Source organism: Drosophila nasuta, chromosome 2R, assembly GCF_023558535.2.
Source record: "Drosophila nasuta strain 15112-1781.00 chromosome 2R, ASM2355853v1, whole genome shotgun sequence".
Lineage (NCBI taxonomy): Eukaryota > Metazoa > Arthropoda > Insecta > Diptera > Drosophilidae > Drosophila > Drosophila nasuta.
This window is the reverse complement of record NC_083456.1, coordinates 11,901,655-11,925,790: the sequence shown is the minus strand read 5'-3', so window position 1 is coordinate 11,925,790 and position 24,136 is coordinate 11,901,655. Positions and strand designations below refer to the sequence as shown.

At 38.2% G+C, this 24,136-nt stretch overlaps 1 protein-coding gene across 17 annotated transcripts in view; it reads right to left on the bottom strand.

The window, feature by feature from the left end:
• The window catches only part of LOC132785741 (dystrophin), a 172,224-nt gene that overhangs the window by 28,408 nt on the left and 119,680 nt on the right, over positions 1-24,136 (bottom strand). For 10 of the 17 annotated variants that reach the window (XM_060791985.1, XM_060791987.1, XM_060791991.1 and 7 more), the window contains 5 exons: positions 23,645-23,817; positions 19,803-19,953; positions 16,588-16,711; positions 13,333-13,490; positions 2,915-2,965 (listed from right to left, as the gene is read on the bottom strand). In XM_060791985.1, the coding sequence (XP_060647968.1) occupies positions 2,915-2,965; positions 13,333-13,490; positions 16,588-16,711; positions 19,803-19,953; positions 23,645-23,817 (657 nt within the window). Of the gene's footprint in view, positions 1-2,914; positions 2,966-5,093; positions 5,234-13,332; positions 13,491-16,587; positions 16,712-19,802; positions 19,954-23,644; positions 23,818-24,136 lie in introns of those variants that run through there. The other 7 variants (XM_060792001.1, XM_060791986.1, XM_060791992.1 and 4 more) reach the window with 2 other exon arrangements.

The following is a 24,136-nucleotide window of genomic DNA, read 5'->3' as shown; positions in this document are numbered from 1 at the left end:
CAAATACGCATATGGTAAAATCTACTATGGAAATTTTTGGATGTTTGTCTGCAGTCTACGATGCAAGTTTGTCGAATTTGGCGCTGATAACTGCCGCATTGAGAAGGGAAAAGGTGAAGCAATTGTTACAAATGATTGCATCACAAATTTCTGGTGTTCCTTCGAGTATTTACTGCTGTCTCCAATTAGGCACAATTTGTTGAAGTACCTCATAATGGAAGTGTCCTCAGTTGATCTTCTTATAATGTTATTAAGAGTTGCTTTTGTGAATATCAGAAGATTGTGTGTAAAATATAAATCTTCTATTGTTATTAAGTGCTGTTTCTATTGTATTTAAAATATCAGACTATGGGAAATATTAAATATGTGCACATAAATCGAACTTTTCTGTCTTAGCTGCTAAATAATGTTTTGAATATCAAAATATTGGGAGTAAAATAAATCAAAGTTTCTTCATCTTTTAGCTCTTGAGCGATATTTATAGCCATATAAACTTTCTATATGATGGCAGGGGATTGTAATTGTGTTTTCCGTAATCTTTAGCTTTAAGTTGCCATAGGAGTTTTCTAATTAATGAATTGTATCAAATTTAGAATACCATATTTTTAATACATTTTGATTAAGAGCAAAATAAAGTTTAAGAATGTATGTATGGCATATAAATCTGATAAGTTATGTGAACTGTAATTTAAAATCTCAACTTTATTGCATTCAAATGAAATTGTATTTTCAGTAATATTTAGCCTTGTTCTGACTTGGAAATTTCTTATTTATTTAATTCTTTAAATGTTCTAATATTGTCATAATATTAATCTATTTCATTGATAGTAAAATATAAATATAAATGATGAATTATGTGGACAGCTATTTCAAATCTTTGTATGCTTGTTTTCCTAAGCATTATTTTGGTCTTTGCCACTTCTTATTAAATTAATTGACCCATTTATAGCACACAATATTTGCACAGTTGAAGCACTGAGTCAACTCTTCTGTGAATTCAAACTGTGATGATGATTTCATATATATTGCAGCTGCTCTTGAATCAAAGTTTCAAGTAACATTTATGCAGACAACGACGAAGAAGCCTCAAAGCAGCAACCCATAAAGCCTCCTTGAGTCCAGCCAAAAATATGAACGTGAGCTCATAAAATAACGAATACGAATACGAATTCGAATACAACGACGACAACGACGAACCCTCGACCAGAGCACGACGACTCTGCAGTCTGGTTGTTGAAGAGCCCGCACATGGTTGGTGTTTGTTTACACTTTATATATATACATAATGTATATATATTCGTGTACATTTAAAGTAAATACAAGTATCTGCATGTGTACAAAGAATGCCAACAGCGTTTTCTGGAAAGTATTTACGAATACTTATGCTGCTTAAATGCTGTTTATTAGCAAGCCAATAAACGAAATGCAATGGTAAACAAGCTGCAAATTGCAAAAAAATATTTTGCTTAAAATAATTCATGAAACTCAAATAAATACACTGTTGAATGTTTGTTGTAAGGTGAAGCGAGTGAAGCATGGGAAAAACATGTCAAAGTAACGACATAAATTCTGAATACAATGAAAAGTATTTCATGAAGCAAGAATGAGTGTTGAAAATTGAAAGTGAGTAACTCACATTAAATAAAATATATTCAAAAACAAGTTCTTTAACGCAGTTGCAAAAATATTTTGTTAGTTTTCCATATGTTCTACATTCCAAACATTTCCCTCAATTATTTTGCTCACATTTATAATAATTGCAGGGTATCAAAATGCTGGCAGGCGGCGCTTGGCAATAAAAATACGTTTTATTCAAGTGTTATTTTGCACGGAAACAGATCTTGTTGTTATACGATATAGATATACACACTCAAACCCATAAAAAACAACATCAAAAAACAGCAGGGTAAGCAGCTGCAATGAAACAAAATATATCCCCAAGTATTTCCATTGCAATGCAACACAGTCAAAAATTATATTTGTTTCTCAGCAAGGTCGAATAAAATTTGATATTGGTCAATGGAATTGGAAATGTGTTTTTGCAAAATATATTATTTGTAATTTATTTCATTTATTCATGTGGAAATTTGTGATGGTTAATCAAAGTGAGTATTTTCAATAGATAGAATGCTTCTGTGTTCCATCAGAATGATTAGAAATCAAAACGTTTGTGTATCAATTAACATTTATGACCTCAATTGAGTGAGTGTCTGAGTAATAAAATTGTGCATAAAACATTTAATCAGGATTCAGGTCGCGCAGCTTTCCAGATTGTTGTTGAGAACATTTTGCAGTCCATTTCGTTGATGTATGAAAATATGTTAAGCTATTGCATTAATTGGTTGCGTTGTGGCGCTTATCTGTTAAAGTGGGTCAAAGTTTTATGATGGGGTTCAAATCCCTACCGCAACCCATCAACATGTGTACTACAACAATGTGTGTTGTGCTGCTTCTAATAAAAAATATAAAACATCCACACAATTGGCCCATTAAAAACCAGATGAAAACCGAGACGAGCTGACTCTAAGGGAAGCTTTCAATTTTATTGTACAATTTTTGCGCTGCATTCGGTGGCATTAATTGTGGGCCTTGAGGCCGCTTTTCATCATCGTCATGGGCATTGACAGCATCATAAAAAAAACAGAGTTCCCCTCCCTTCCAACTTTGTGTACTTAGAGCTTATTGTTATCGAAATGTTAGATAAAAGTGACACATTTATGAGCATATTCCACGACTTTGATGGAAGCAAGAATATTATGGGAATGGAATGTGAATGTAATGTTTAACAAATGAATATTGTTATTATTATGATGGAAAGGGGGCCGAAACACTTGTTGTGTGTGAGATTTATGTTGGGGGTTAATAGAAATTTGTGTACAACAAAAAAGAAAAACAATAAAAGAGATAAACATACTTTGAGCGTGTTGGTTATTAGAATCTGAGCTACAACTGAAACTGAACTGGTCTGCAAAATAAAAAATAAAAGAAAAGGGATAAAGGGGAAACAAATTGATAAGAAAACGTGTATTTAATTGGACGCAAACAAATCAGATTAATAGCGTGTTCAAATGCATTAATGAGAGTAACTAAATCTAGTATTAGAAACGGGAATTCTACTTGATTTTACTTCGAGTTGAATGACAGCAAACTACATATTTATATGTGAGTGTGTTGACATCATCAGACAGAAATCGACCCTCGATTCGGGCGACGATTGACGAGGAGCTCGCTGTGCTTAATTTGCCTGAAATGTTGTTCATTTAAAAGTGGCTGCTCCATTTCATTAGATTATGGGATATTTGCGAGGACCTTGAGCGAAATTCCAGACGAAGTTTTGAGTCATGTTCATGTCCTAATTAACCAACTGACAACAAAGACATTTGGGATCGCGCCTTATGCCAGTTTTGCAAAATGGAATGCGCACAAAGAGATAAAGCCAACACACACACATACACTCACGGGCTGCCATAATAACAATGACTAACAACTGTAAAAGATAAAAAATCGCACTCCCACACACTCAGAAGATGGATAATACACGCAGAGACAGAAAGATGCTGGAGATGAAGATGTGCGACAATGTAAATTCAGTTGAGATACATGCGAGACTATATGAAAAACAAGACGTTCGAGTTACTCTCGACTCCCCAACCGATGACAAACAGAAAGGAGTCCCACAGTCTCAGTCTCTGTCTCTGTCTCAGTCTCAGTCCTTGTCTCTATCTCTGTCACTGTGTGAGTTTCAGTTACAGTCAAAGAGTGCCTGAAGCTGACAGGGCAACAAGCAAATAAAGCGACAACTTTAACAAATACTCATCGTGAGTCCTGCTCCCTGCTTCCAACACACACAGCTGGCAACCATAAGCTTACTAAATCTGAGCAACGCGCTCGCGCAAAAATAAAATAAGAAAAAACTCCAAGAAGAAGAAGAAGAATTCAATAAAATGTTAAGTAAATAATAATAAACGACCTTCGCTGGTTGCCACCGAGAATCTCGCCTTTAGCCATTTTGACAGCCAAGCGTGGGATATTAAAAGTGTGGTCGCAATCTTGAGTTCATTCATTCCCCACTTGATCTGCATATATGTATGTACTACTAGTTAACTTATCTGCCTGTAAGCGAGAAGAAACGGTAGACAAGTCTTTTGCGTGTGTAATTAAAAGATAAACCTCGTGTAAATTTCATTATCAAATCCAAGTGGCGCAGGGCCAACGTTAACAACCGCAACAATAACAGCAATTAATAGTGCATTTGGGGTCAATTTGATTGCCACTATAAAAGCCATCAACCTCCATTAGCAGCTGTTGTCATATTTAATTCTGCGATATTTATTTCGCAAAAGTCGCATTTGCTATGCAAATAAATATATATGTGTTCATAAATAAATAAATCTATATTGCGTTCAAAATATATTCTGTTGTCTTTGGCTCATTTTATTTGTATTATTATTTTTTTGGCAACGAGAAATGTTGTGTTGTTTTTTTTTCGGCACATGCAGCAAAAATCGCAGCTTAACGCCGTCGCCATATAGTTTCCCAACGTCACAATGACAACAACACAAACAGCAATAATAACATAAACAGCAAATGAATAACTGAATACACTCGTATATTTAGTCTAGATAAAGTATCGAATGCAAGAACAAAATACACGCGAAACCGAGAGTAACATTTCAAATAAGTACAATAAAAAGGGAGGTGGAAGAACAAAAAAAAAAGGAAAAACAAAGCTGAAGAGGCGCATAATTTTAAACGTGACTGCTACAAAGAATTTCATTTCATTTATCACACAACATTTTTGCCAAGCGACCGAAAGACGTCGTCGCCGTTGCCGTTGACGTTGACGTTGACAAAAATTACTCGTATTATTATAAATTCGACCTTATTACTCTTGTTACTTTCGTTTGTTCTACAACAGTTTTTCGCGCTTTTCGAATCTTTTGCTACTGCTTCGGGTTGTAGTTGTTGTTGTAGTTGTTGTTGCTTCTGCTTTTGGCATTATATTTCACTTCTGGTTAAAACGAATGCGCCCAAAATTTATGGACAGGGCTTAGAACATAACGCGAGGGGCGGCACAGAAAACACTTGGTTACTTTTATAGCTATTTTATATTTTCAACTGATTTGTGTATCCTTGCACTGTGCTTTGCATTTGTATCTGACGGATGCAAATGTATCTTTTTATTGTTTCGCCGGTTGATCGCGTTCTGCGCGCGCGCTCTTTGCATCGACGAGAAAAAACGCAACCAACTTACGCGCCGACGTCTCGTAAACTGACCCAACAACAAAGCCGGCGGTCGTCGCATGCGTTAACAACACAACAGCGCAGCGCAGCGCACTCAGCTCAGCTGACGCTGGCAGCGACGCCAACGTCGACTGCAGCCACTTTGCGCTCAACTCCAATTGCTAACGAAACTTGTTCTCCCCGAAAAGCAGACACAACAGTGCCTCACTACAATTCACTCACGCATTAGTGAGAACTTGTTGCTCGCATTTTGAGTATTGTTTATGGAAATATATATTTCTATCTTTGTATCTGTGTATCTTTTTATCTTTATTTTGATTATTTTATTTCCCCACTTGCGCTTTTTGTGACTCTCTCTCTTTCGCTCTCAGCTTCTGGCTCATTAAGTGCTTGTCGTATGGTGAGTATGTTGAGTGTTGAGTGTTGAATGTTCGACTATTGAGTGCCGAGTGCTGAGTGTTGAGTGGCTTGTCTGCCGGCCAATTGAGTGGCACTCGTGAGTGTTGTTTTTATACTCGTAACATTTCAATGAGCTTTACGATTTGCCTTGTTTATTGCCACAGTTTCTTTCTTTCCTTCCTTTTTTTTCATTTTTGGTTTTGTTTGTGGTTTTTTTCTCATCTCTTTTTTTTTTGGCTTATTCGAGACGATTTATAAATGCATTTGAATGGCCTGTTTGTCGCTCTGTTTTATATTTCCCGCATTTCGATTGTTTTTATTTGATTTTTATGGCATTTAACACGCATATTTTTGCGCGCGCCTTTTGTTGTGTGTTCTGTTTGTGTGTGTTTGATTCTCTCAATGATTTGAGGCTTATGAGTCACGGACGGGTTGTGGATCATTTATGGAGAACTGAAGGATTTACAGCCACGATTCGATGTTTATAAACAGGCAAAATAAAAGCCATTCAACCCAATGAGATTATGCTTAATATGTGCGAACAGATGTGATTGCCAAATACTTCAAGTTGAAGTGAATGAAAATCTCATTGAAAACGTATAAGAATTTGTAGTGAAAGAATGTGCATTTGAAATTAACTAGAGTTTTCTTTGAAATATCTACAAAAAATCACTTGCATTTCAATGCCAATCGTTGCCACATGCCACAAGCAGCCGCAAGCATTACTTGTAAATATTCCTTTTGCATTGCTCAAAGCATTTTTACTTGGCCAACAAATCTTGGTGCTTCTCGGTTTCTCTTGTTCTCGTGCACTTCCTGTTCTACTCACATGTCAGCTCATAACATTTTTTCCATTTTTCTTTTGCGGAGAAAAACAATGTGAAAAACCACACACTCAATACACACACACATAGCATGTCAGTCAGCAAGTGACAAATACATTCTCATATGCCAATGTCTTCTGTCAACTGTCAGCTTCATTGAAGTCTTCATAAATCGGCAGAAGAATTCAAAGAGTTGATATGCAAAATGCATTTGCTATTTGCTATTTGTGCCGCTCTCTGACAAAGTGTGAAAAATGCTTGCGACGAGTTTTCCATTTTCTTTAATTTTAGTCACAGACTTCTCTGTCTCTATCTCTATCTCAAACTATTTCTCTACTCTCTACGGATTTGGCCTACACACTTATGCCGCCGGTAAAGGACGTGGTAGAAAAATTATTTTTATTAACTGCAGACGCGACACTGTAGACAAAACGAACTTCGGACTGAAAAACGGGCAGCCACGTTTTTGTTTTTTTTTTCTTTTTTTTCGTTTTCTGTAAGTGTCGCTGGAAAATCTATTTTGAGCGCATAATTTTTCACGCTGCCACCTTTTGAGACAGATATTTTGTTTGTCCTCCGCATCTACTTCTTTGGCGCTCTGCATATGCATTCGTATTCGGATTCAGATACAGATACATATCTTTACCAAAAGGCGATTTGTCGTCGTTTGCAATGCTAAAAGTATCTATGACTTTAGTTTCTTTTGCCAACTTGCTGTTGTAGTCTCTGTCTTGTCGGATTTCCTGCATTTGCAAATTGAATTTTGCTCTGCGACTCGTTTGGGAAATTTCATTGAGCCATTTGCATATGGCATTTGCCTTCAAATGGAATTGTGTTGAAAGTGTTTTTTCTTTTCGCTGAGAAAGGCATTTTTGCAGTTATTACTTTTACTTAAACTTTGGATATGCTTTGAGGAAAACCAATTATCTAATTTCAACGGAAGGAAATCTAATTAATAAACGCTTGACTAAACCCTTAATTCTATTTAAGAGTGTGTTCATTTGGTAAAGTGGGCCAGTCGATTATTTAACTATTTGATGGTAAATGAATGCGCTTTTTATTATTACCAAAAGTGTTTACACAAAAAATATGAGCATATCGCAAAAAAGCCCAAGTAAATATTTATGAAAAGCGCCCAACTTCCTATTGGTTTGAAAGGGTGAAATTGTAAATTGTAAATGCGGTGTTCCACACAAAATGGCGCCACCAGACATTGAACATCGTGCAACACAAAAACAACAACAAAGAGGAAGATAAAAAAGAAAAATGACAGCGCAAATGAATTGGCCCGAACGTTGCGATGTACGAGTATGTGTATGTGTATGACGATAGGAATACTATACTATATGAGTGTGTTTGTGTGTGTGCGCATTGTCAATATAACTGAACACGTTTGACAATTATACACGGTTGCATTTCGTGGCATATTGGTGCAGTTTCGCAAACAACAACACAACAACGACCAAAAACAAACAGAAACTGGCACAAAAAGTCAATGACTACGAGTGCAATATGTGGTCCTCAATTGATAGCGAGTGGGCGAATGGTTAGGGTTGGGGCTGAGAGCAGCTTTTGCAGCTGAGCAAAGTAATCGCCGAGCGCAGCTCACGGAAAACCAAAGCCAAAGCCGAAGCCGAAGCCAAGCCATTTCAGCGTGACAATCAATTGATTTCCCAAGTGGTATAAACGGAAAATATTTTTCCCCCTTTTCATATTTTTCAAACATTTCTATGCTACGTTTGTTTTTTGTTTTTTTTACATTTTACGCTACGGGCGTTCTGCCATTTGTAATCAATGTTCGAAACATTTAATGGCGCGGTATGTGACAAAGTGTCGCTTAATATTGCATATAAATCATCGCGAACTTTTATTTCCGTCTAATTAAAAGAAACAACAAAGCAACCAGGGATCGGGAAGAATTCCAGAAAAAATTACACAAAAAGTAAAGGAAAACGAAATGTAAATATTGTTGCTTTTGGTATGAAAATGAAATATTGCCAGCTGCTGTTTGATTTCCATTTATGTATTTGTTTTTCTTGTATTTAATTCTGTTTGTTGCTCTCAGCGCTCAAGGGCTTGCTTTAAATGCGCATCACAGTTTGTGATTTTCCTTTTAATTTTTTTTTTAATTTTGCACACAACATTTTTCATAACTTTTCATTTGTTGCGTGAATTCCAATGAATTTTTTACATGGTTTCTGTCCCGGCTACGCCAAATGGATGCTAAGTGGAATGGATGTAACGCAAAAAAATGTTGCATACTTTAAGGGCTGCCTCTAAAAAGAAAATAAATTGCTTGGACTGCACACAAAAAGAAAATCTCTTCGCTTCGCTTCGGTTTGGTTCTATCGTCTTTAAAAATTTAAATTGATATTAGATTTAAAAAATCCAATTTATTGCCATAAATCAGAAAGGCAAACACGAAAACGACCAACATATTTCACACTGCGTATGAGTGATTTATAGAACGATAATAAAAAATACAAAATTGATTCTATGGTGCCTGGCCTTGCATAATAAACTAAACTGCAGTCGCACTTGCAACGCTTCCCCCATATTTTTTCTCACAAACCCAACTGGGCGAGCAGCCAGTAGAGCACTACGGCTAAGTGGACTCAAGGACAACGATGACAGGCAAGGCAAACACAGTCCAGTCCGGCAGCTGCTCCTGCTGTGGCGAAGCTCAGCGGTCATAGAGGGTTAAATGAGTTGGCTGTGTATACGTGTGTGTGTGTGTGTGTTTGTGTGGATGCCGTCAATATCGACCACATGTGGTTAAATTATGGCGAAGAGCGCATTGTACGCTCCCCTTTGGGAATGCAGTTCAGCACTGTTCTTCCTGCTGGTCATTGCAATTTCTATGCGCTTCGGCCACATATATTTTTGCCATTTTTACAGTTTTACAGGAAATCAATGAAACATATTTTATAGCGTTAAGCAATTGGTTTCTAGTTGGCCATTCTGACCGCTATTCGTTGCCGATTTTCAACGTATTTAAGTGGGTTAAATGGTCGCATTGTGTTGCCTAACGCTGGGCTACTAAGTGGCAATGCAATTTGATGCTCTATAGCGTATCCAGGCTGCCATTGTCCTATTGTTGTTGTTCACCCTACTCTTGAAGTCCTCGCTTATTTGTCCACTGAGCCAGAAGTTGCTGCTGCAGCTTCCGAACATGGAACACACTCGGAGCATGACCAAATTCGAGGCAAACCTAAGTGTGCACTTTTCATTAGCATGTTTATTCGATGCTGCGCTTCGCTTGTGGTTTTCTAGAGCAGCTCTCAGCTTCGGACTTGCCGTGACATTGATGTGGTCATGCATCATCTCGGAGCCGGATTAGCGAGCAGTGTAGAGAGCTGAAGAGAGTACTAATTGGGATCACACTTGAGTGCGGAGTGTACAGCACAGCATTGATTAAGGCTGTGTGGCAAATGCAATCCGCATTTTGCGGCTAACCAACTGACTGTAGTTCATTATGATAACATTTTAAATTTTCGTTTTTAAAGTGTGTTCAATGAAATTTCTTGCGACTTCATTTGCATTCCTTGGAATGCACAATGCAGCTGCTGCTGCTGCTGTGAATTGTATACAATTCTCTGGTTGGCCATTGTTTGCCGCATGAAAAGCAGCTGCCACAAACAGCAGTTTGCTTGTGCAACAATGCACTTTGCGATTCCATTTTGCAATCGCGTGCAAAAAATCACTTTAATTTCATTAATGTGAAACATGCAGAAAAAGGTGCCAAAATGTTGGTAACGTTCGAATGGAAATTGTGGTGCGCTTCTTTAATTTATATTTCACAGTTGACAATTTAAAAAGCACCACATGGCGTATGCTTAATAAGCAAACTGTAAATGCAACTTTAAATTCAATTAATGCAAGGCTTGTTTTTAATTAATAGAATCTCTCTCTCTTGCAGAAAGACACAGTTCAAGCAGAGATAGAAACGAGAACATTTGTGTGGTCAATTAACCGCAGTGCATGCTGGAAAATGCTGCCTGACTTTGCCTGCTCTCGATGCCTTTCTAGTCTGGACAACGACAAAGTTGTCCCACAGCCAGAGCAGAGCAGAGAAGAGGAGTGTGAGTACTCACAGGGCAGGCCATTTAGAGAGACTTCATTTAAACGAAACGAGACGAAACGAAACGAAAACGAAAAGGAAGGCAACCACTCCATAAAGCGCCTCCTTTAAGCCTTGTACACTCAAACTTTCATTTGCGCTGCTCCATTTTTGTGCTGGTTTCGTGGTAATTGTTTTAAGTTGCATTTATTTAAACTTTTTACGTTTTTCCTCTCCTCTCTTCACGCTCTCTTTGTCAAAACACCCACGCTTGCCAGTCGGCAAACTTTGCTCTGCTCTCCTCTTGTTGAGCAAACTTTTTTTTAATTCTATTTAATTTTTCGCTGCTGCTTGCGTCTCTGCCGTTGCTGCACGTTGTTAATTTTGTTAAAGTTTTTCATATCAGTTTTTATTGTTGTCGCGCTGCACATCAACCTGCGTTGCGTGGCAAGCAAATTTTATACTCGCCAACAATCGCTTGTCATAATAAAAAACTATAAGAAATTACTGGTTTTTTATGCGATATTCAACTTATCACAACTTTCATCGCAAACTTGTATCAAAATTGAATATTCAGCAAAGAAAATTCCACGAAAATGCTTCTGCGCTAACTTTGCCTTTGAGTTTAAGTATTTGTAGTGAAATTTTGCTGCGATAAAGCTTCAGATAAATCGTTGTGCAAGCTTTGCAAACTAATATTGAATTAATAGGGCAAGAATTCACACATTGGAAATTTAGATTCATTTTGAGACAATCTGAAACATTTTTATTAAATACAAACTCGTTGTGCAAGCGTTGCAAAGTAGCCGTAAATTAATAAAGCAAACATTAGAAATTTAGATTGATTTCACTTATTTGATTTCATTTTAAGAAAATTTGAAACATTTCTATTAGTTGCAGCTTTAAATCATCATATCTCTGACCAAATGGAATCATATTTATGTGCAGAATAATACATAATTGATTCACAAACGAGATTAAGGAATTTTCAAGCAATTTAAATTGCAACTCAAATATAGGTCACTTCAAAAGTGAGAGGACAGGCAGCAGGCGTGGCCAATTTATTTACACAAATTCTCATGTATTTGTCTACAGATTGACCCAATAAAATTAAAATTGTTCCCCACTAGGGAAAACGACATAATATATGTATGTATGCAAGCACATACATCGAAGACGAAAGAATGTTATCTAAAATGCATAACACGAAAGCACAGACAAGAGTTAAGCAATAAATTTGCACAAAATTGTTGCCAGATTTATACAGGCTTGCTTTTAAATATATGTATAGTACATGGATTATCATCGTCTACCTCAATTTTAGGGGCTAAAGAGAGGACACGTTAAAGCCTAAGTCTTAACGCTTGTTTGGGCCAAGCAAGTTACTTCGCTTTTTGCACTCAAGTGTCATATTTATGCGCACTTTGTTGCAACTATAAATGTATTTCTATGTTGTTCTGTGTTTCCCCCCCAGAAACATTGACATGCTGCATATTGTTTCGTTTTATGGCATTGCCTTTCCCCCCCGCCCCGCGTCGCCTCGCTCCGCCTCTTTCTGCCGTTTGTTTCGTATTGATTTTCGCTTGGGCTTAGCCCAGTTGCCCAAAAGTATGCTATGCTTGTCTGTGCACTCAACGAGTTATTCACATGTGAATGTATGTGTGTTGAGTGGAGGGAGGAGTGTGTGGGGTCGGGTTGTATGTGTGTATGTTATACTCCCATATCCATTGTTTGCACACTCTGTGACATTTTTATGCGGCCAAACTTTGTTGCATCAAATTTACGGTGCGTATGAGTAACGACAGCCGTTGCCATCAGTCCGTCACATTTGTGGCAAATATTTTGTTGTTATTCCCGCTGGTGTTACTCTTGTTGTTGTTGCTGTTGCTGTTACTCTTGCTACCACTGCTGTTGTTTTGCAAAACCAAACGACAGGCATCGTAAAAAGCACACTTGCATTTATTAGCCATCAGGCTGAAACCCACAAACCGAATCAGAATCAGAATCCGAATCCAAATACGAATACGAATCCAACGGCCCCCGAAAACTCAAACCAATCAAACTGCCAAATTTCTAACGTTGCCATTCCACATTCCACATACATTCACATTCAACATTTTCCTCTACTGCTCTACTGTAATTGAATAATAAATATATGGCTTAAATTTTGAGGGTATTCCAATGTGGCTTAAAGTGTTGAGTATTTAGCGCTAAATTTAAAAACTTTGAATATTATAATTAAATTCCAAAATAATATCGAAGTGCGAATTGAATTGCAGCCATTTGCATTACATTCATCTCACACCCATCTCACATTGCGGAAATTATTTCAGCTCCTAATGACGACACCATTCAAAGGCCTCCGCGCAATTTCAACTCTGATTTGATTTCGTCTACAAATTGCTTGCTCCAAAAGTTTGTGCACACTTCGCACACCCGAAAAGAATGAAAAAGAAAGGAAATATAATTGCACACATACACCCACTGACACCAACACTGATACGCACACACACACACACACACATATAGAGGGAAAAAGGACCCTCGAAAAGAATAAAAGTTGAGAGTCGACTCGAAGTGAACACGAACACGAGCTGCTGCTAAAACAAATTGGAGGCCATAAAAATTACAAGAGTAACAAGGTGCAGCCCTTGTGAGTCAATTCAAAAATTTCCCAAGAAGAAAATTCACCCGCAAGTCATAAGAAAATTATGAAAATGTAAGTGTAGGAAATGATGAAGTAACTAAGGTTATGATTGAGATTGGGGGAATGCGCAGACGAAGAAGGAGGAAGAAGGGACTTACCGTCATGTATTCATCCAAACGATGCTTCCAATTGTCAGATCTATCGATTAGATTGTTCCATTGCTCCGAAAGTTTTCCCACCTCCCGCCGGATGCTGCGTGTCAGCTCACGGCTCTGCTCCTCGGCGGACATGTAACGTGAGTCGGAATCGTGTGTGGCTGCAAAGCAGAAGCAGAAAAACGAAAATTATATAAAAATCGGCAGGTAAAACAGCAAGCAGCAAGCAGCTAACAGCCAGCCAGCAGTGAGAAAGAGAAAGAGAAGCGTAAAACAATTGCTCAAGTTGGAGAAGTAGTCTGTGTGTTGGCACGTAGCTTTATGAATTAGAGATGATATTATGGCTCTTAATGTCTACCGACAGCGATGATTATGCTGAATAGAGGGGATGGATGGAACTTTGATTATGCTGATTGCGCACAGTGATTAAATTTGCAATAAAATGATCTCAGTCGAGCAATTGTGTCGAGAGTTTGGGGCATAACTGAATGACAGCCACGCTCAAGGGATAACTCAGTGATAACTTTAGCAAGTCAGGCAAATCAAATAAACACACTAAAATTATCGATTAGCCATAGACGAGATGCTATATATATTATATATGGATGTGTGTCAACCAAGGAATTCGCTTGAAAAATATTTGAAATGTCGTTAGACGAACTTGACGTGTGCATGTGGAGGAAATGGAATTGGAAATGCAAGAAAGACAGAGAGCGAGTGACAAGTGGCAGCTGAGCAAACCGAGCAAACTAAAGCGAAGCGAACGAAACCTCAACAGTGGCACAAAGAAGTATGACAACAACAGGCATTGCCCCGTCGATGAACGTCAGAGTCAGTTGGCTAAATCTAAATTTAATTTAATGCACGAACGGAGCGAAGGCGAATAAGTTCGCAAGGGAAGAGCGAGCGGGCAATTGCCAAGTTGTTTGGACAGTCGACATCTGGTAATATGACGTTAAGCAAATATCAAGGCTGTCTCTGATATTCTTTGAGCAGGACATGGCATCTCGTCCACTCTCTCTCTCTCTTCGTTTGTAATATTCAAATTCAATTTAAAGATTGAGTTTATCGCTTCGCATGTTTTTTCTGCTCTTTGCGTGCCTCACTGAATCTCTACGCTGACTGACGACAGAGTTTGATGGAGCTGGATGGAAATGGAAATGCAGATGAAGGCGAGGCAAGGATGAAATCTTAGCGGCATCAAAACTTTTCCTTTTCTTTTTTTTAGATATTGAATTTCATTTCAATTTTCATGGAGTTTTCTCTTCTTACGGCCAACTTGAAGAATTAAATCAAAAAACTAGTTTAAATTGTAGATTTGAAATCGAAATTTTTTAAAAGAAAACTAGTTGCGAAAGTAAAAGTGATTTTGCTCATAAGTTTTAAGACAAACTTTTGTTTTATTTAAATTCGTTATAATCAGTATATTGAGCATTTTGAAACAAAGTTGCTGAAATCTGAACCATTGAAACAATTTAGCAAAACTTCGAATTAGTTTCTTGGTAATACTTTATAATACTTTTGTGTGGCATTTGAAAAGCGAAATAAATTTATGAATATTCAATTAAAATAATGAAAATTATTTTAAATTTTCATAACGAAGTGATTTCATAACTACTTTAGAGGCTTTAGAAAAAGTGGTTTATATAATTTGATATATTATAACAATGATTTATGTTAATACTGTTTAAATTGAGCGCCACACAACAAACACGAATATCAATGGTTCAAATCAAATGCCAGTCTAAAAGCACAGAACCGTAAAGCCTGCCACAACAAAAGCAAATAGAGTAACACCCATGTGTGTATCGAATTCACACATACAATTCGATTTTATACACACACTGTCGCAGTATTGATAGTCGGCACTAATAGCGTGCTAATCCCACTAATTGCTTTGGTTGCAATTATCGTTGACGCCTTCTATTAGACAGCCTGAGGGGCGTGGCTGTCGCTGATCTGTCTGCCTCGCTATTGGCAGCAAAAAGCAAAACAAAATAAACCAAAACCGAACCGAGTTCGCCATAGTCATTTGCTAAATTGTTAACTGTAGTTAAAAAAAGTGATAAGCCCCCAGCTAAAGGACACGAGTTAGAATGTTGCTGCTGAGATAAGTTGCTTGACTGTCTTGTACCCTGTAAGAAAGCGAGGGAAATAGATGAGAAATATATTCTTCAAAGGAAATGTCTTACGCTTCACAATTGTTTTTTGTATCATATGCGAATAGCGATTATGATGAATGCTACTTTGATTCTTTAACTTTAATCAATATAGTAAACTATGGTCTAAATAATACAAATATAATGCCAATAAATCGATTAGAAATTCTGTAGTTGAAGACTAAATTTAGTTTTGAGTATCATTATATTATCTACTTGCTTTTTTATCATATACGAATATCAATTATAAGTGAACTCTAATTTAAATCAATGAAGACTGTTTTGCCATCCGCTTTCAAATCTTTATGAAACAAAAGAAAATTGTATTTACGCAATGTAAAACAAAATTTAGTTTTCACCATCATAATGTTTTGTTCTATTTATATTACATAAATACCAATCCGTATCACGAACTCCAATTGAAATGAACGTAGAGTATTTAGCTTGTCATCCGCTTTCGAAACTTGTTCAGAAACACAGCGAACTATAGAGTTGTAAAAACAAAGCTAATGCAACGAAATCAATTGGCAATTCCGCAGCAGCCACTGGCAACAACAGTTGTCTACTTTTAGGCGCCTTACGTGCGGTAAAGCTCTGTGTGAACGCTTCTCTATGCATGTAATTGTCTGCGTACGCGTGCGTGTGAATGAGTGTGCGGTTGTGTGTGGGTGTGTGTGTGTGTGTAGTGTGGTCAGCTACTAAGCTTCTGTGTGTAGTTGCAGCAGAGCTGAAAAGAGGTGCTCTTAAATTTCGTTGTTGCCATTTGATTTTGAGATTTAGTAAACAACTCGACTGCAAATTTCGTGAATGAGTTGATGTTTGGCAATTCAAACACCAAACGAATGAATGAATGAACACAAGTGCAAGAGTTGCTAGCAATCCAAACATGAACTAGTAACATTCAAGCACTTCTACATGGCCGGTTTATTGCCCAATCAAAAAACGCATACTTTAAATAGTTGAAAAATTCATGGAGACTTTTTGTGGTCGAGGTTAATGTTGAAGCCCAAGATGGCTGTTTGATGGCAGCGCGTTTAGTATCTGGCACGACCTCGTGGTAAAAACATAATAATTTAATGGAATATCGTAAAAAACTTACCCTCCGTATCACTGGTGTCCGAAACGGGCGCCTCGCTGGCAATATACTGACGACCGCTCGTTAAATTGCTCTCAACAATTGGGCGTTTATCCTCCAGCTGACGTCGAAAAGCTTTATGATCATCCTGCAAGTGTATAGAAGACAAAACCAGCCAAATAAGAAGAGCACTTTTTTTTATTTTTGTGGGGCAAATAAAGTCTATGTTAGTTGTCAATGGTGCAAAAAAAGATTTATGCAGCAGCCACAAATAAAAACCGAGCAAACTTATCGCTAAAAGTTACAAAAAAGGAGGCGATTTTGGTCAATTGCAAATGAAATGGCCAAAGTGTTGTTCAAGCGCTGGCCCAATAAAACATCATAGAGCCAAGTGCAGCAAAAGAGGAAAACTCACAATAATAAATATCGTGTTTAATGCATTTAGTGGAGAAAATGGCAAAAATGCAACACTACGCCGAGGCAGAAGGCAGAAAGCAATACAAATGAAAGGCAATACAAGAAATGTAGGAAATACAAGTACAAGGCAACTTCTTACACACACACACACACAGATGCAGAAGCACACTCACACATTCGCATTAGCCCTCTAGGCAGTCGAAATGTAAATGTCCGGCAGACCGTAACTTAGTGGCAGGCAATAGATTCAGCAGGCTCCAAGGGTGAAAGTTGCCTCATTTTTTTTTTTTTGCTTTTGCTGCCTTGCCACACAGCGGGAGCTGCTTACGTATGTGTGTGTGAGAGTAGGTTTGGGGGTAAGTGAAATTCAAGTGGCGCACGCTGTGTTAGACAGTGTTTCACCATTTTCAACTGGCCCCAGTCTGAACTAGAAGCTGTTGCTGCGAAATCTACTTTTCCCTTTTTTTTTTCCTTTTACTTCCCCTTACTGAGGCTAGAGACTCTTAAGTGATTTCCGGCAGCATGCACATATATATACACACACGTATGGAACGGGGGAGTGTGAATGTTTTTGACATAACAAGCATCATTTAACAATTATTTAAGAATTCGCTCGCAAACGCAAAAGTGGGACTTTCAATTCAACGCAAGCAATTCGGTCAAGTTGGGCACTAAGATATGAAAGCATTGGCTAGTCTGAGTCTATCCCTCTCTCTCTCTCTCACTCCATCTTTCCCTCTCTATCCACTTCTAGCCACTGGCTAGCTGCGATTCAAGTGACTTGGCATAAAAAAGAAGAGGCAATTGCAATGTACACACTTATAAAGCACATTTCATATGAGGCTATAAAATACATTGACGCAGCAACTTCTGAATTATGTAATGGATATTCCTCGACTCTCCTCTCTTTTTGCTTCTCCCTGTTATTTTGTGTGTGCCAAGTGTGTGACTGAAATGGCAATGATAAGCAAAATGCCAGCAACTGAATCCAAATTAGCACACTTTGCACATACGAACGTAATATTACCAAATAAATTGAGCACTTAACAGAGATCATCTCAAAACACTTGAAACTAATAATGAAATAAATGGCAAGAATATTTCAAACGAAAATGTGAAAATAATATAAATAAAGTCCAACAAATGTAAAACAGCATCTAAGGTAAGCATTTTATTTTTGCCAGCGAAAAATGAATGTGATTAAATAAACAGGTAATATTCGGGTATAGTTCAGAAGTTATAAATTCTTTTGAATTCTGAAAGTTAAGATAGATATTTGGAGAGATAAATCAATAAAAAAAAATGTAAAAAAGAAAGAATTGAATAAACCAAAGGAAAGATAAAAAAAGTAATAATTGAATAAAGTCAATCAAATTTAAAAAAAATTGGATAATATTATGAGGCAAATAAATAAATTTGAGTAAGAATATTGTCTAAAATAAACAATTAAAACTGAAAAGTGGCTTAATAATAATTAATTATTTTGAATTTTAAAAATGTAGGAAAATATTAAATGAAATAAATTAATACGAAAAAAGGCAGAGAAGAAAATATCGAATAAAACAAAACAAAATCAAATTAATGAATTAGTTGTACAACTAAAGATAAATATGTTGAGCAATAAACAAATGCCAAAAAAGTATAAAGACAGGATTATATTCTAATGCGAATAAATTAATTTAAGTAAAAATATTGAATAAAATAAACATGCAATATTCAAATGTAGTTCGATAATTATTTATTATTTCAAATTGTTTTAATTGCAACTTATTTTTATCTCCACTCGGCTGACTGTTTATTGTGCGCATAATATTAGCATTTGCATTTTTGAATATTACGTATACGCTGCGTTGCGTTGCGTTGCATTGGCAACAAAAACGCACACTATACAAATAACAGTCACAAAATCGAAAATGATATTAGTTTATGCTATAATTGTGCATTAGCAAACATGCATAAACAACAAACTTATAATATGTACGTATACAAATTGTGTATGCAATCAAATAAACAAAAGGCCACATGCAAATTCCATGCGAAAGGCAAATGAATTCAGTTGCCAAATATGTCCGATTCGATTGATATTCAATTTGATAAGCGGAGCTTAGTATATTGTTTGTGTTTTGCCTCTAATGCTAATATGATATTAGCAGGGATTTACAATTTAAGCTGAACTCATTTGTGGCAGCATTTCGCTGAGCGTGAACAATTCCCAGATACTACTACTATATATAATTATGGCTAAATATTTGCTTGAAGTCCTCACACACACACACACACACACACACATACACGTTTATATATTTATTCACCTACAAGCACGCACACATAATGGGCTTGGCAACCACTTTATGCGCCATTAAATCACAGAGAGACCCTCCAGTCACACGCAGAACGTTTGGCATTCTCATTCCTCATTCCCAATTCCTCACTTCTCCCCCATTTCTCACTCTTCCCCATTTGCACACACCGAGGCGAAAAATTACAAATTGTGCCAGAAAATGGCACTAAAAATGCCAGTACCCATCCTTATTTCCCTCCCTTCGCTACACTTCGCTTTAGACTTGTTGTGACCCCAAAAGCCTTCCACACAATTAGTTGGCCAGAGCAAATTGAGGTGCAGGTTCAAATTGGGTCTTTGCTGGCACACAAAAAGCCTCTAGCGAACCTCATGATGAGCAGCAGCAACTGCAGTGCTCAGCTTTATGCTCATATTTGGGGCATGCCAAGTACTCTAAATATGTATACATATTTTGCTGAAGCATCGCACTTGAGATTGACAAACCGAACATATTCGAATTGAAACTTCATTCTCAACTTACCAATTGCTTTTGCAAACTCGCCGCATCGCCGCGCACTGGACCCAAGCCCAATGTGCTTAGCTCTGTATCCTTGCGAATGACCCACTCGGTTAGCTCGCGGAGTGACAACAACAGCGCATTCCAATGCTCCGAATTTGATTCCAAGCGATTTCTGCAAAGAGTCACAGAGATAGAGAGAGAGAGGGAGAAAAGGTTAGCAGACGCCTTGAGGAAATATAAATGCCATCATAATATTAAATTTAATTTGCACTTTACAACACACAGCTGTCTGTATGTTTGTTGTTGATTATCAAGCAAGTAAGAGCCGCCGTCCAACGACCGCAAAATGTCAGCGACAATTTGTCTACTTCCGCTTCGGGTTTGGCTGTAAGTGGTGTAAGAGAGTGTAAGAGAGAGGTTGATTCTAATAAACCCGCCATTTGCCAACCGCCAGAGGGCAATGAGACAGCGACCCAAGTGGGCGGTCGTCTATGCTTGAGCTACAAATTTGGAGGAGATGTCGCTGTAATTGTGAAATGCCCTGGCCATTTTCATTTTCATTTTCTTATTCGTTTTATTTCCATTTCCAGTTTTATTTGCCGGCCAAAAGGCGGCGGCATCCTGTTCGCCATATCGCCAACCATATCGCAATGGCATATTTTGCGCCCCATTTTGTGAAAGCGGCAAAAGAATGTAAAAAATCTGCATCCGCGAGCGCGTTTCTCTGCTCTGTAATAACAATAGTCATCCTCTTGACTTTGGTCTGAGGGAACAGAGTTTGGCGCTTTGCGCCTTGTGCCTTTTGTCTGTTTATCTTTGGCTAAATTCCTGGGCTCCGTTTTCCTTATTATTTTTGCTTGGCTCGCATTTGGCTTGTAATTAAGGCAGAGCATCGCATGGCATCCCATGGCATGGCATATGCATGGGTTACACAGAGGCAAATTATAAAAGAAATAACTTGCGTCGGAAATATGCTCGGAAATAAGATGTATTCAAATATTCTCGGTTTGGCTTTTAGCTCTGCTTCCACTTTCCACTTTCCGTTTTCCTACTTTTCTTTTATTTTGTTGTCTTGCCACTTAAGATACCGAGTATTCTGTTCCACGTTTCGCCTCGCTTATGGCAAATGTCTTGTCAGATTTCCTTTCCTTTTCATTTCTTTTATTTTGTCATCTTCTGTCGTTGACTTTTGCAGACACAATTAGTGCGGCACAAGCAAATTGAGCCTGGCCAAAAATAATTTCTGTGAATGCTTTAAGAATTGAAGGAAACGAAATTCATACGAGAAAATCATCTTGTATAGTTTGTTGATTAAAACGTAATTGAATTTCAGCAGCTTTCGATCAATTTCGAGTGGCGAATTCGAATTGAAAAAGTCTGAATGTGGATGTTTAAAATGAAACTCAAAGAAAATGCACAATAAATGCTTTAATTCAGCATAACTGTCAGTGCTTAATACATTGATTGAGTATGGCAATTCTTTCATATTCATCATGCCAATTCGCACCGGAGTCGGATTATGTATTGCAACCCCATGACGAGAGCTCTGAATTCAGCTGTCCCAAATGTAATTTAAGGCAGACCACAAGCAAACACACATATAGTATACACATGACAACCACGTTGTTATATCAAATGGGTTCATCAATCTTCGCTCCAACTCAAACAACAATCAGACGAAGCGGTCGCCAGACGCAAGTGGAAGAAGAATGCGCTGCACATTTGGAACACCTGTAGATGCCACAGGAAACATAAACCAAACTGCTGAAGGCAAAGTTTAGAGAGTAGAAGAGGGAAGAACAGACGACGATAGAAAGTTCAAAGCCAAGAAGTTTGCACATAAATGACCCAAAGCAAGAGCCGAATTGAGCCGCATGGCTAATACAAACAGGCAAAAAGCGATGCGAAATGCCGAATGTCGAATGCGAAGCGAGGAAAAACTTTTCAAGTGCTGTCCAAAATATTTCATTGGAATTTATAAGCTACCAAATCTCCGGCGAGCAACACAAACAACGCAAACTGAAGTCAAAAGCAAACACGAGACAAGAAGAAGAGCGCAACAGCAAACAACAACGGAAAGAAAAAGAAAAGCGAGCAGCAATCGCTGCTGGCCACCAAGCCACTATAACAACTACAACAACAACAACAACGATAACAACAACGGCGGAAGTGGCCAAACTTGGCTAACGGAAATATGCCAAAACGCCAACAATGAGCGTAAATAGAAAGCGTCGCGAACTGACAAAGAATAATCGTCAGAAGTTGGCCAACACAAAAGCCAGCTAGCCAGCCAAAAACAGCCAGCACAATGGACCAAAAAGGGCGGACAGCTAGCTGCTGCTCCTGACTGACTGACAGTGGGCGTGGCTGTTGGATTTTGAGCACACTTAAGGTGTCATTCGTTAGGCTCTTGTGGCCTAATTGAAAAGCGCTCCACAACACCAACACCAACACCAACAGAAAAAGGAAGAGCACAGCGTTGTACGAGCGATGCCACATAATTGCCATTTATATTCATTTTGCGGCCGCTTGTTTTTCAACGATTTTCGCATGTCATCATCATTATTCATTTTAACCATCTTCGAATCCCTCGCCCCTCGAATCCCCCACTATGCAAACAGCCGCCTGACTTTGGCTCGCCATCAGCATCATCATCCCGTGTCCATGTGGCCGGGCATCAATATCAACAAGCGGACAATATTTGTATACGCTGGCGTGCTTTATTTATGAAATGTGGAAATTACAAGCACGGCAGCGAGACACAAGGCACGAGACACGAGACACGCTGCCTCCTGTTTGCACTCGATTTCATCACATTGTTGGTTCGACTGTCGTCAGCTCGTCTCCCCCCCCGCGTCACGATGACCAGAGACTGTGTCACACTCTGAACAATAAAGAATGGACAATAGCTTATACTGTCAATCTCGCTCTCTCTTTCTCTCGCTTTCGCTGCCTCTTTCTGGCCGCGTTCTGGCTGTTTTCACGCGTAACGTACGTTTATTGATTTTCATCGGTGGCGAGGATGCTCGAGAACTCATCGAACTCCGCTCTTACATCTGGCTTTCTGCCTGGTCAGGCGTAAAGTGTTGTTGCCCAGCGTCGAGCGCTTCACTGACTAGCTTGTTTGTACTGTTATTTTCGCATTTTCATCAACACAAAGTCTCTTAACCCGGCCAGCAGCTACAGCAACAGCAACAGCAGCTGTAGCCTGTCTGTGAAAAAGTGGCCAACAACTTGAGCTTAATTTGGTTTAATTAACGCGTCAGCTTGCAAGGCTTTCAACGTTCTTAGCTGTGAACAAGAGCTGCACTTTAAAGCTACTTAACAGCTGACAAGAGAACAAGCTGCATAAGAAAAGTAGTTATTTCATTTGGGAATTTAAAACCAAATGAAATATTCATTAAATTATTGAAAGAAACTATTACCATTTGGCAAAAGCAATAAATTACAAACAATTCTACATTTATTTCTCAATTATCAATATGCACATCATGTGCACAAATATTCAACAATATTCTAAACCTGTTATAATATTTGCATTTAAATAAATGCTCAGAGAATGTGACATGTTATTTTCCCTCAATCGACCTTTTATGCACATTCATCATACGCCGCGTGTCCCAGTTAATATTACCGCAATGGCATGGCCATTTAGGCTGCACAACAAAACAACAAACTGCGAGCGTGGCAAAGCCAACTTTTCGGATGTGGTTCAAGCATCATCATCATCCTCGGCAATAACAACAAAGCAACAAAAAATATATGTAAAAAAAAAACACTTGAAGCTGTAAAAGAGACCGAAAGCGAACGCCGACTGCCGACTGGCTGAGTGTAGGAAGTGTAGGAGGAGGAAAAGCACTTACCTGATTGCAATACTTTTCGATTTTAAATTATTCCAACGTTGATTCATTTCATCCAAGCGACGCTGCAGCATAACCGCATCCTCTTGTGAGGTGAGCGAACCCAAAAGTTTGCGGCCGGTGCCATCGAGACGATCGTAAACAACGCGATGGGTTTCAATTTCCGATTGTAGATCCTGCAAAACGAAAAAGGTTCAATGAGTTGGCACAAAAAAAAAGAAAGAAGTAGAAATCGGAAATGCTAATAAATTAGTGTATGTAAAATTTATTCATAAGTGCGAGCCAGCGGGTTTCACGGTTGCCACACACAACAGCTGGCACAACAGCTGCCCGGGAAATTGAATCTGAATTTCAATATGAATACAGCGAGAGAGAGAGAGAGAGTTCTAAACAAAAAGTGTGATATGCAAAGCGCGGCTGCAAACATTTCAGACAAAGCACAATCTATCGCACACAATCTACACACTCGACAGTCACACGCTTGCTCGGCCCCGG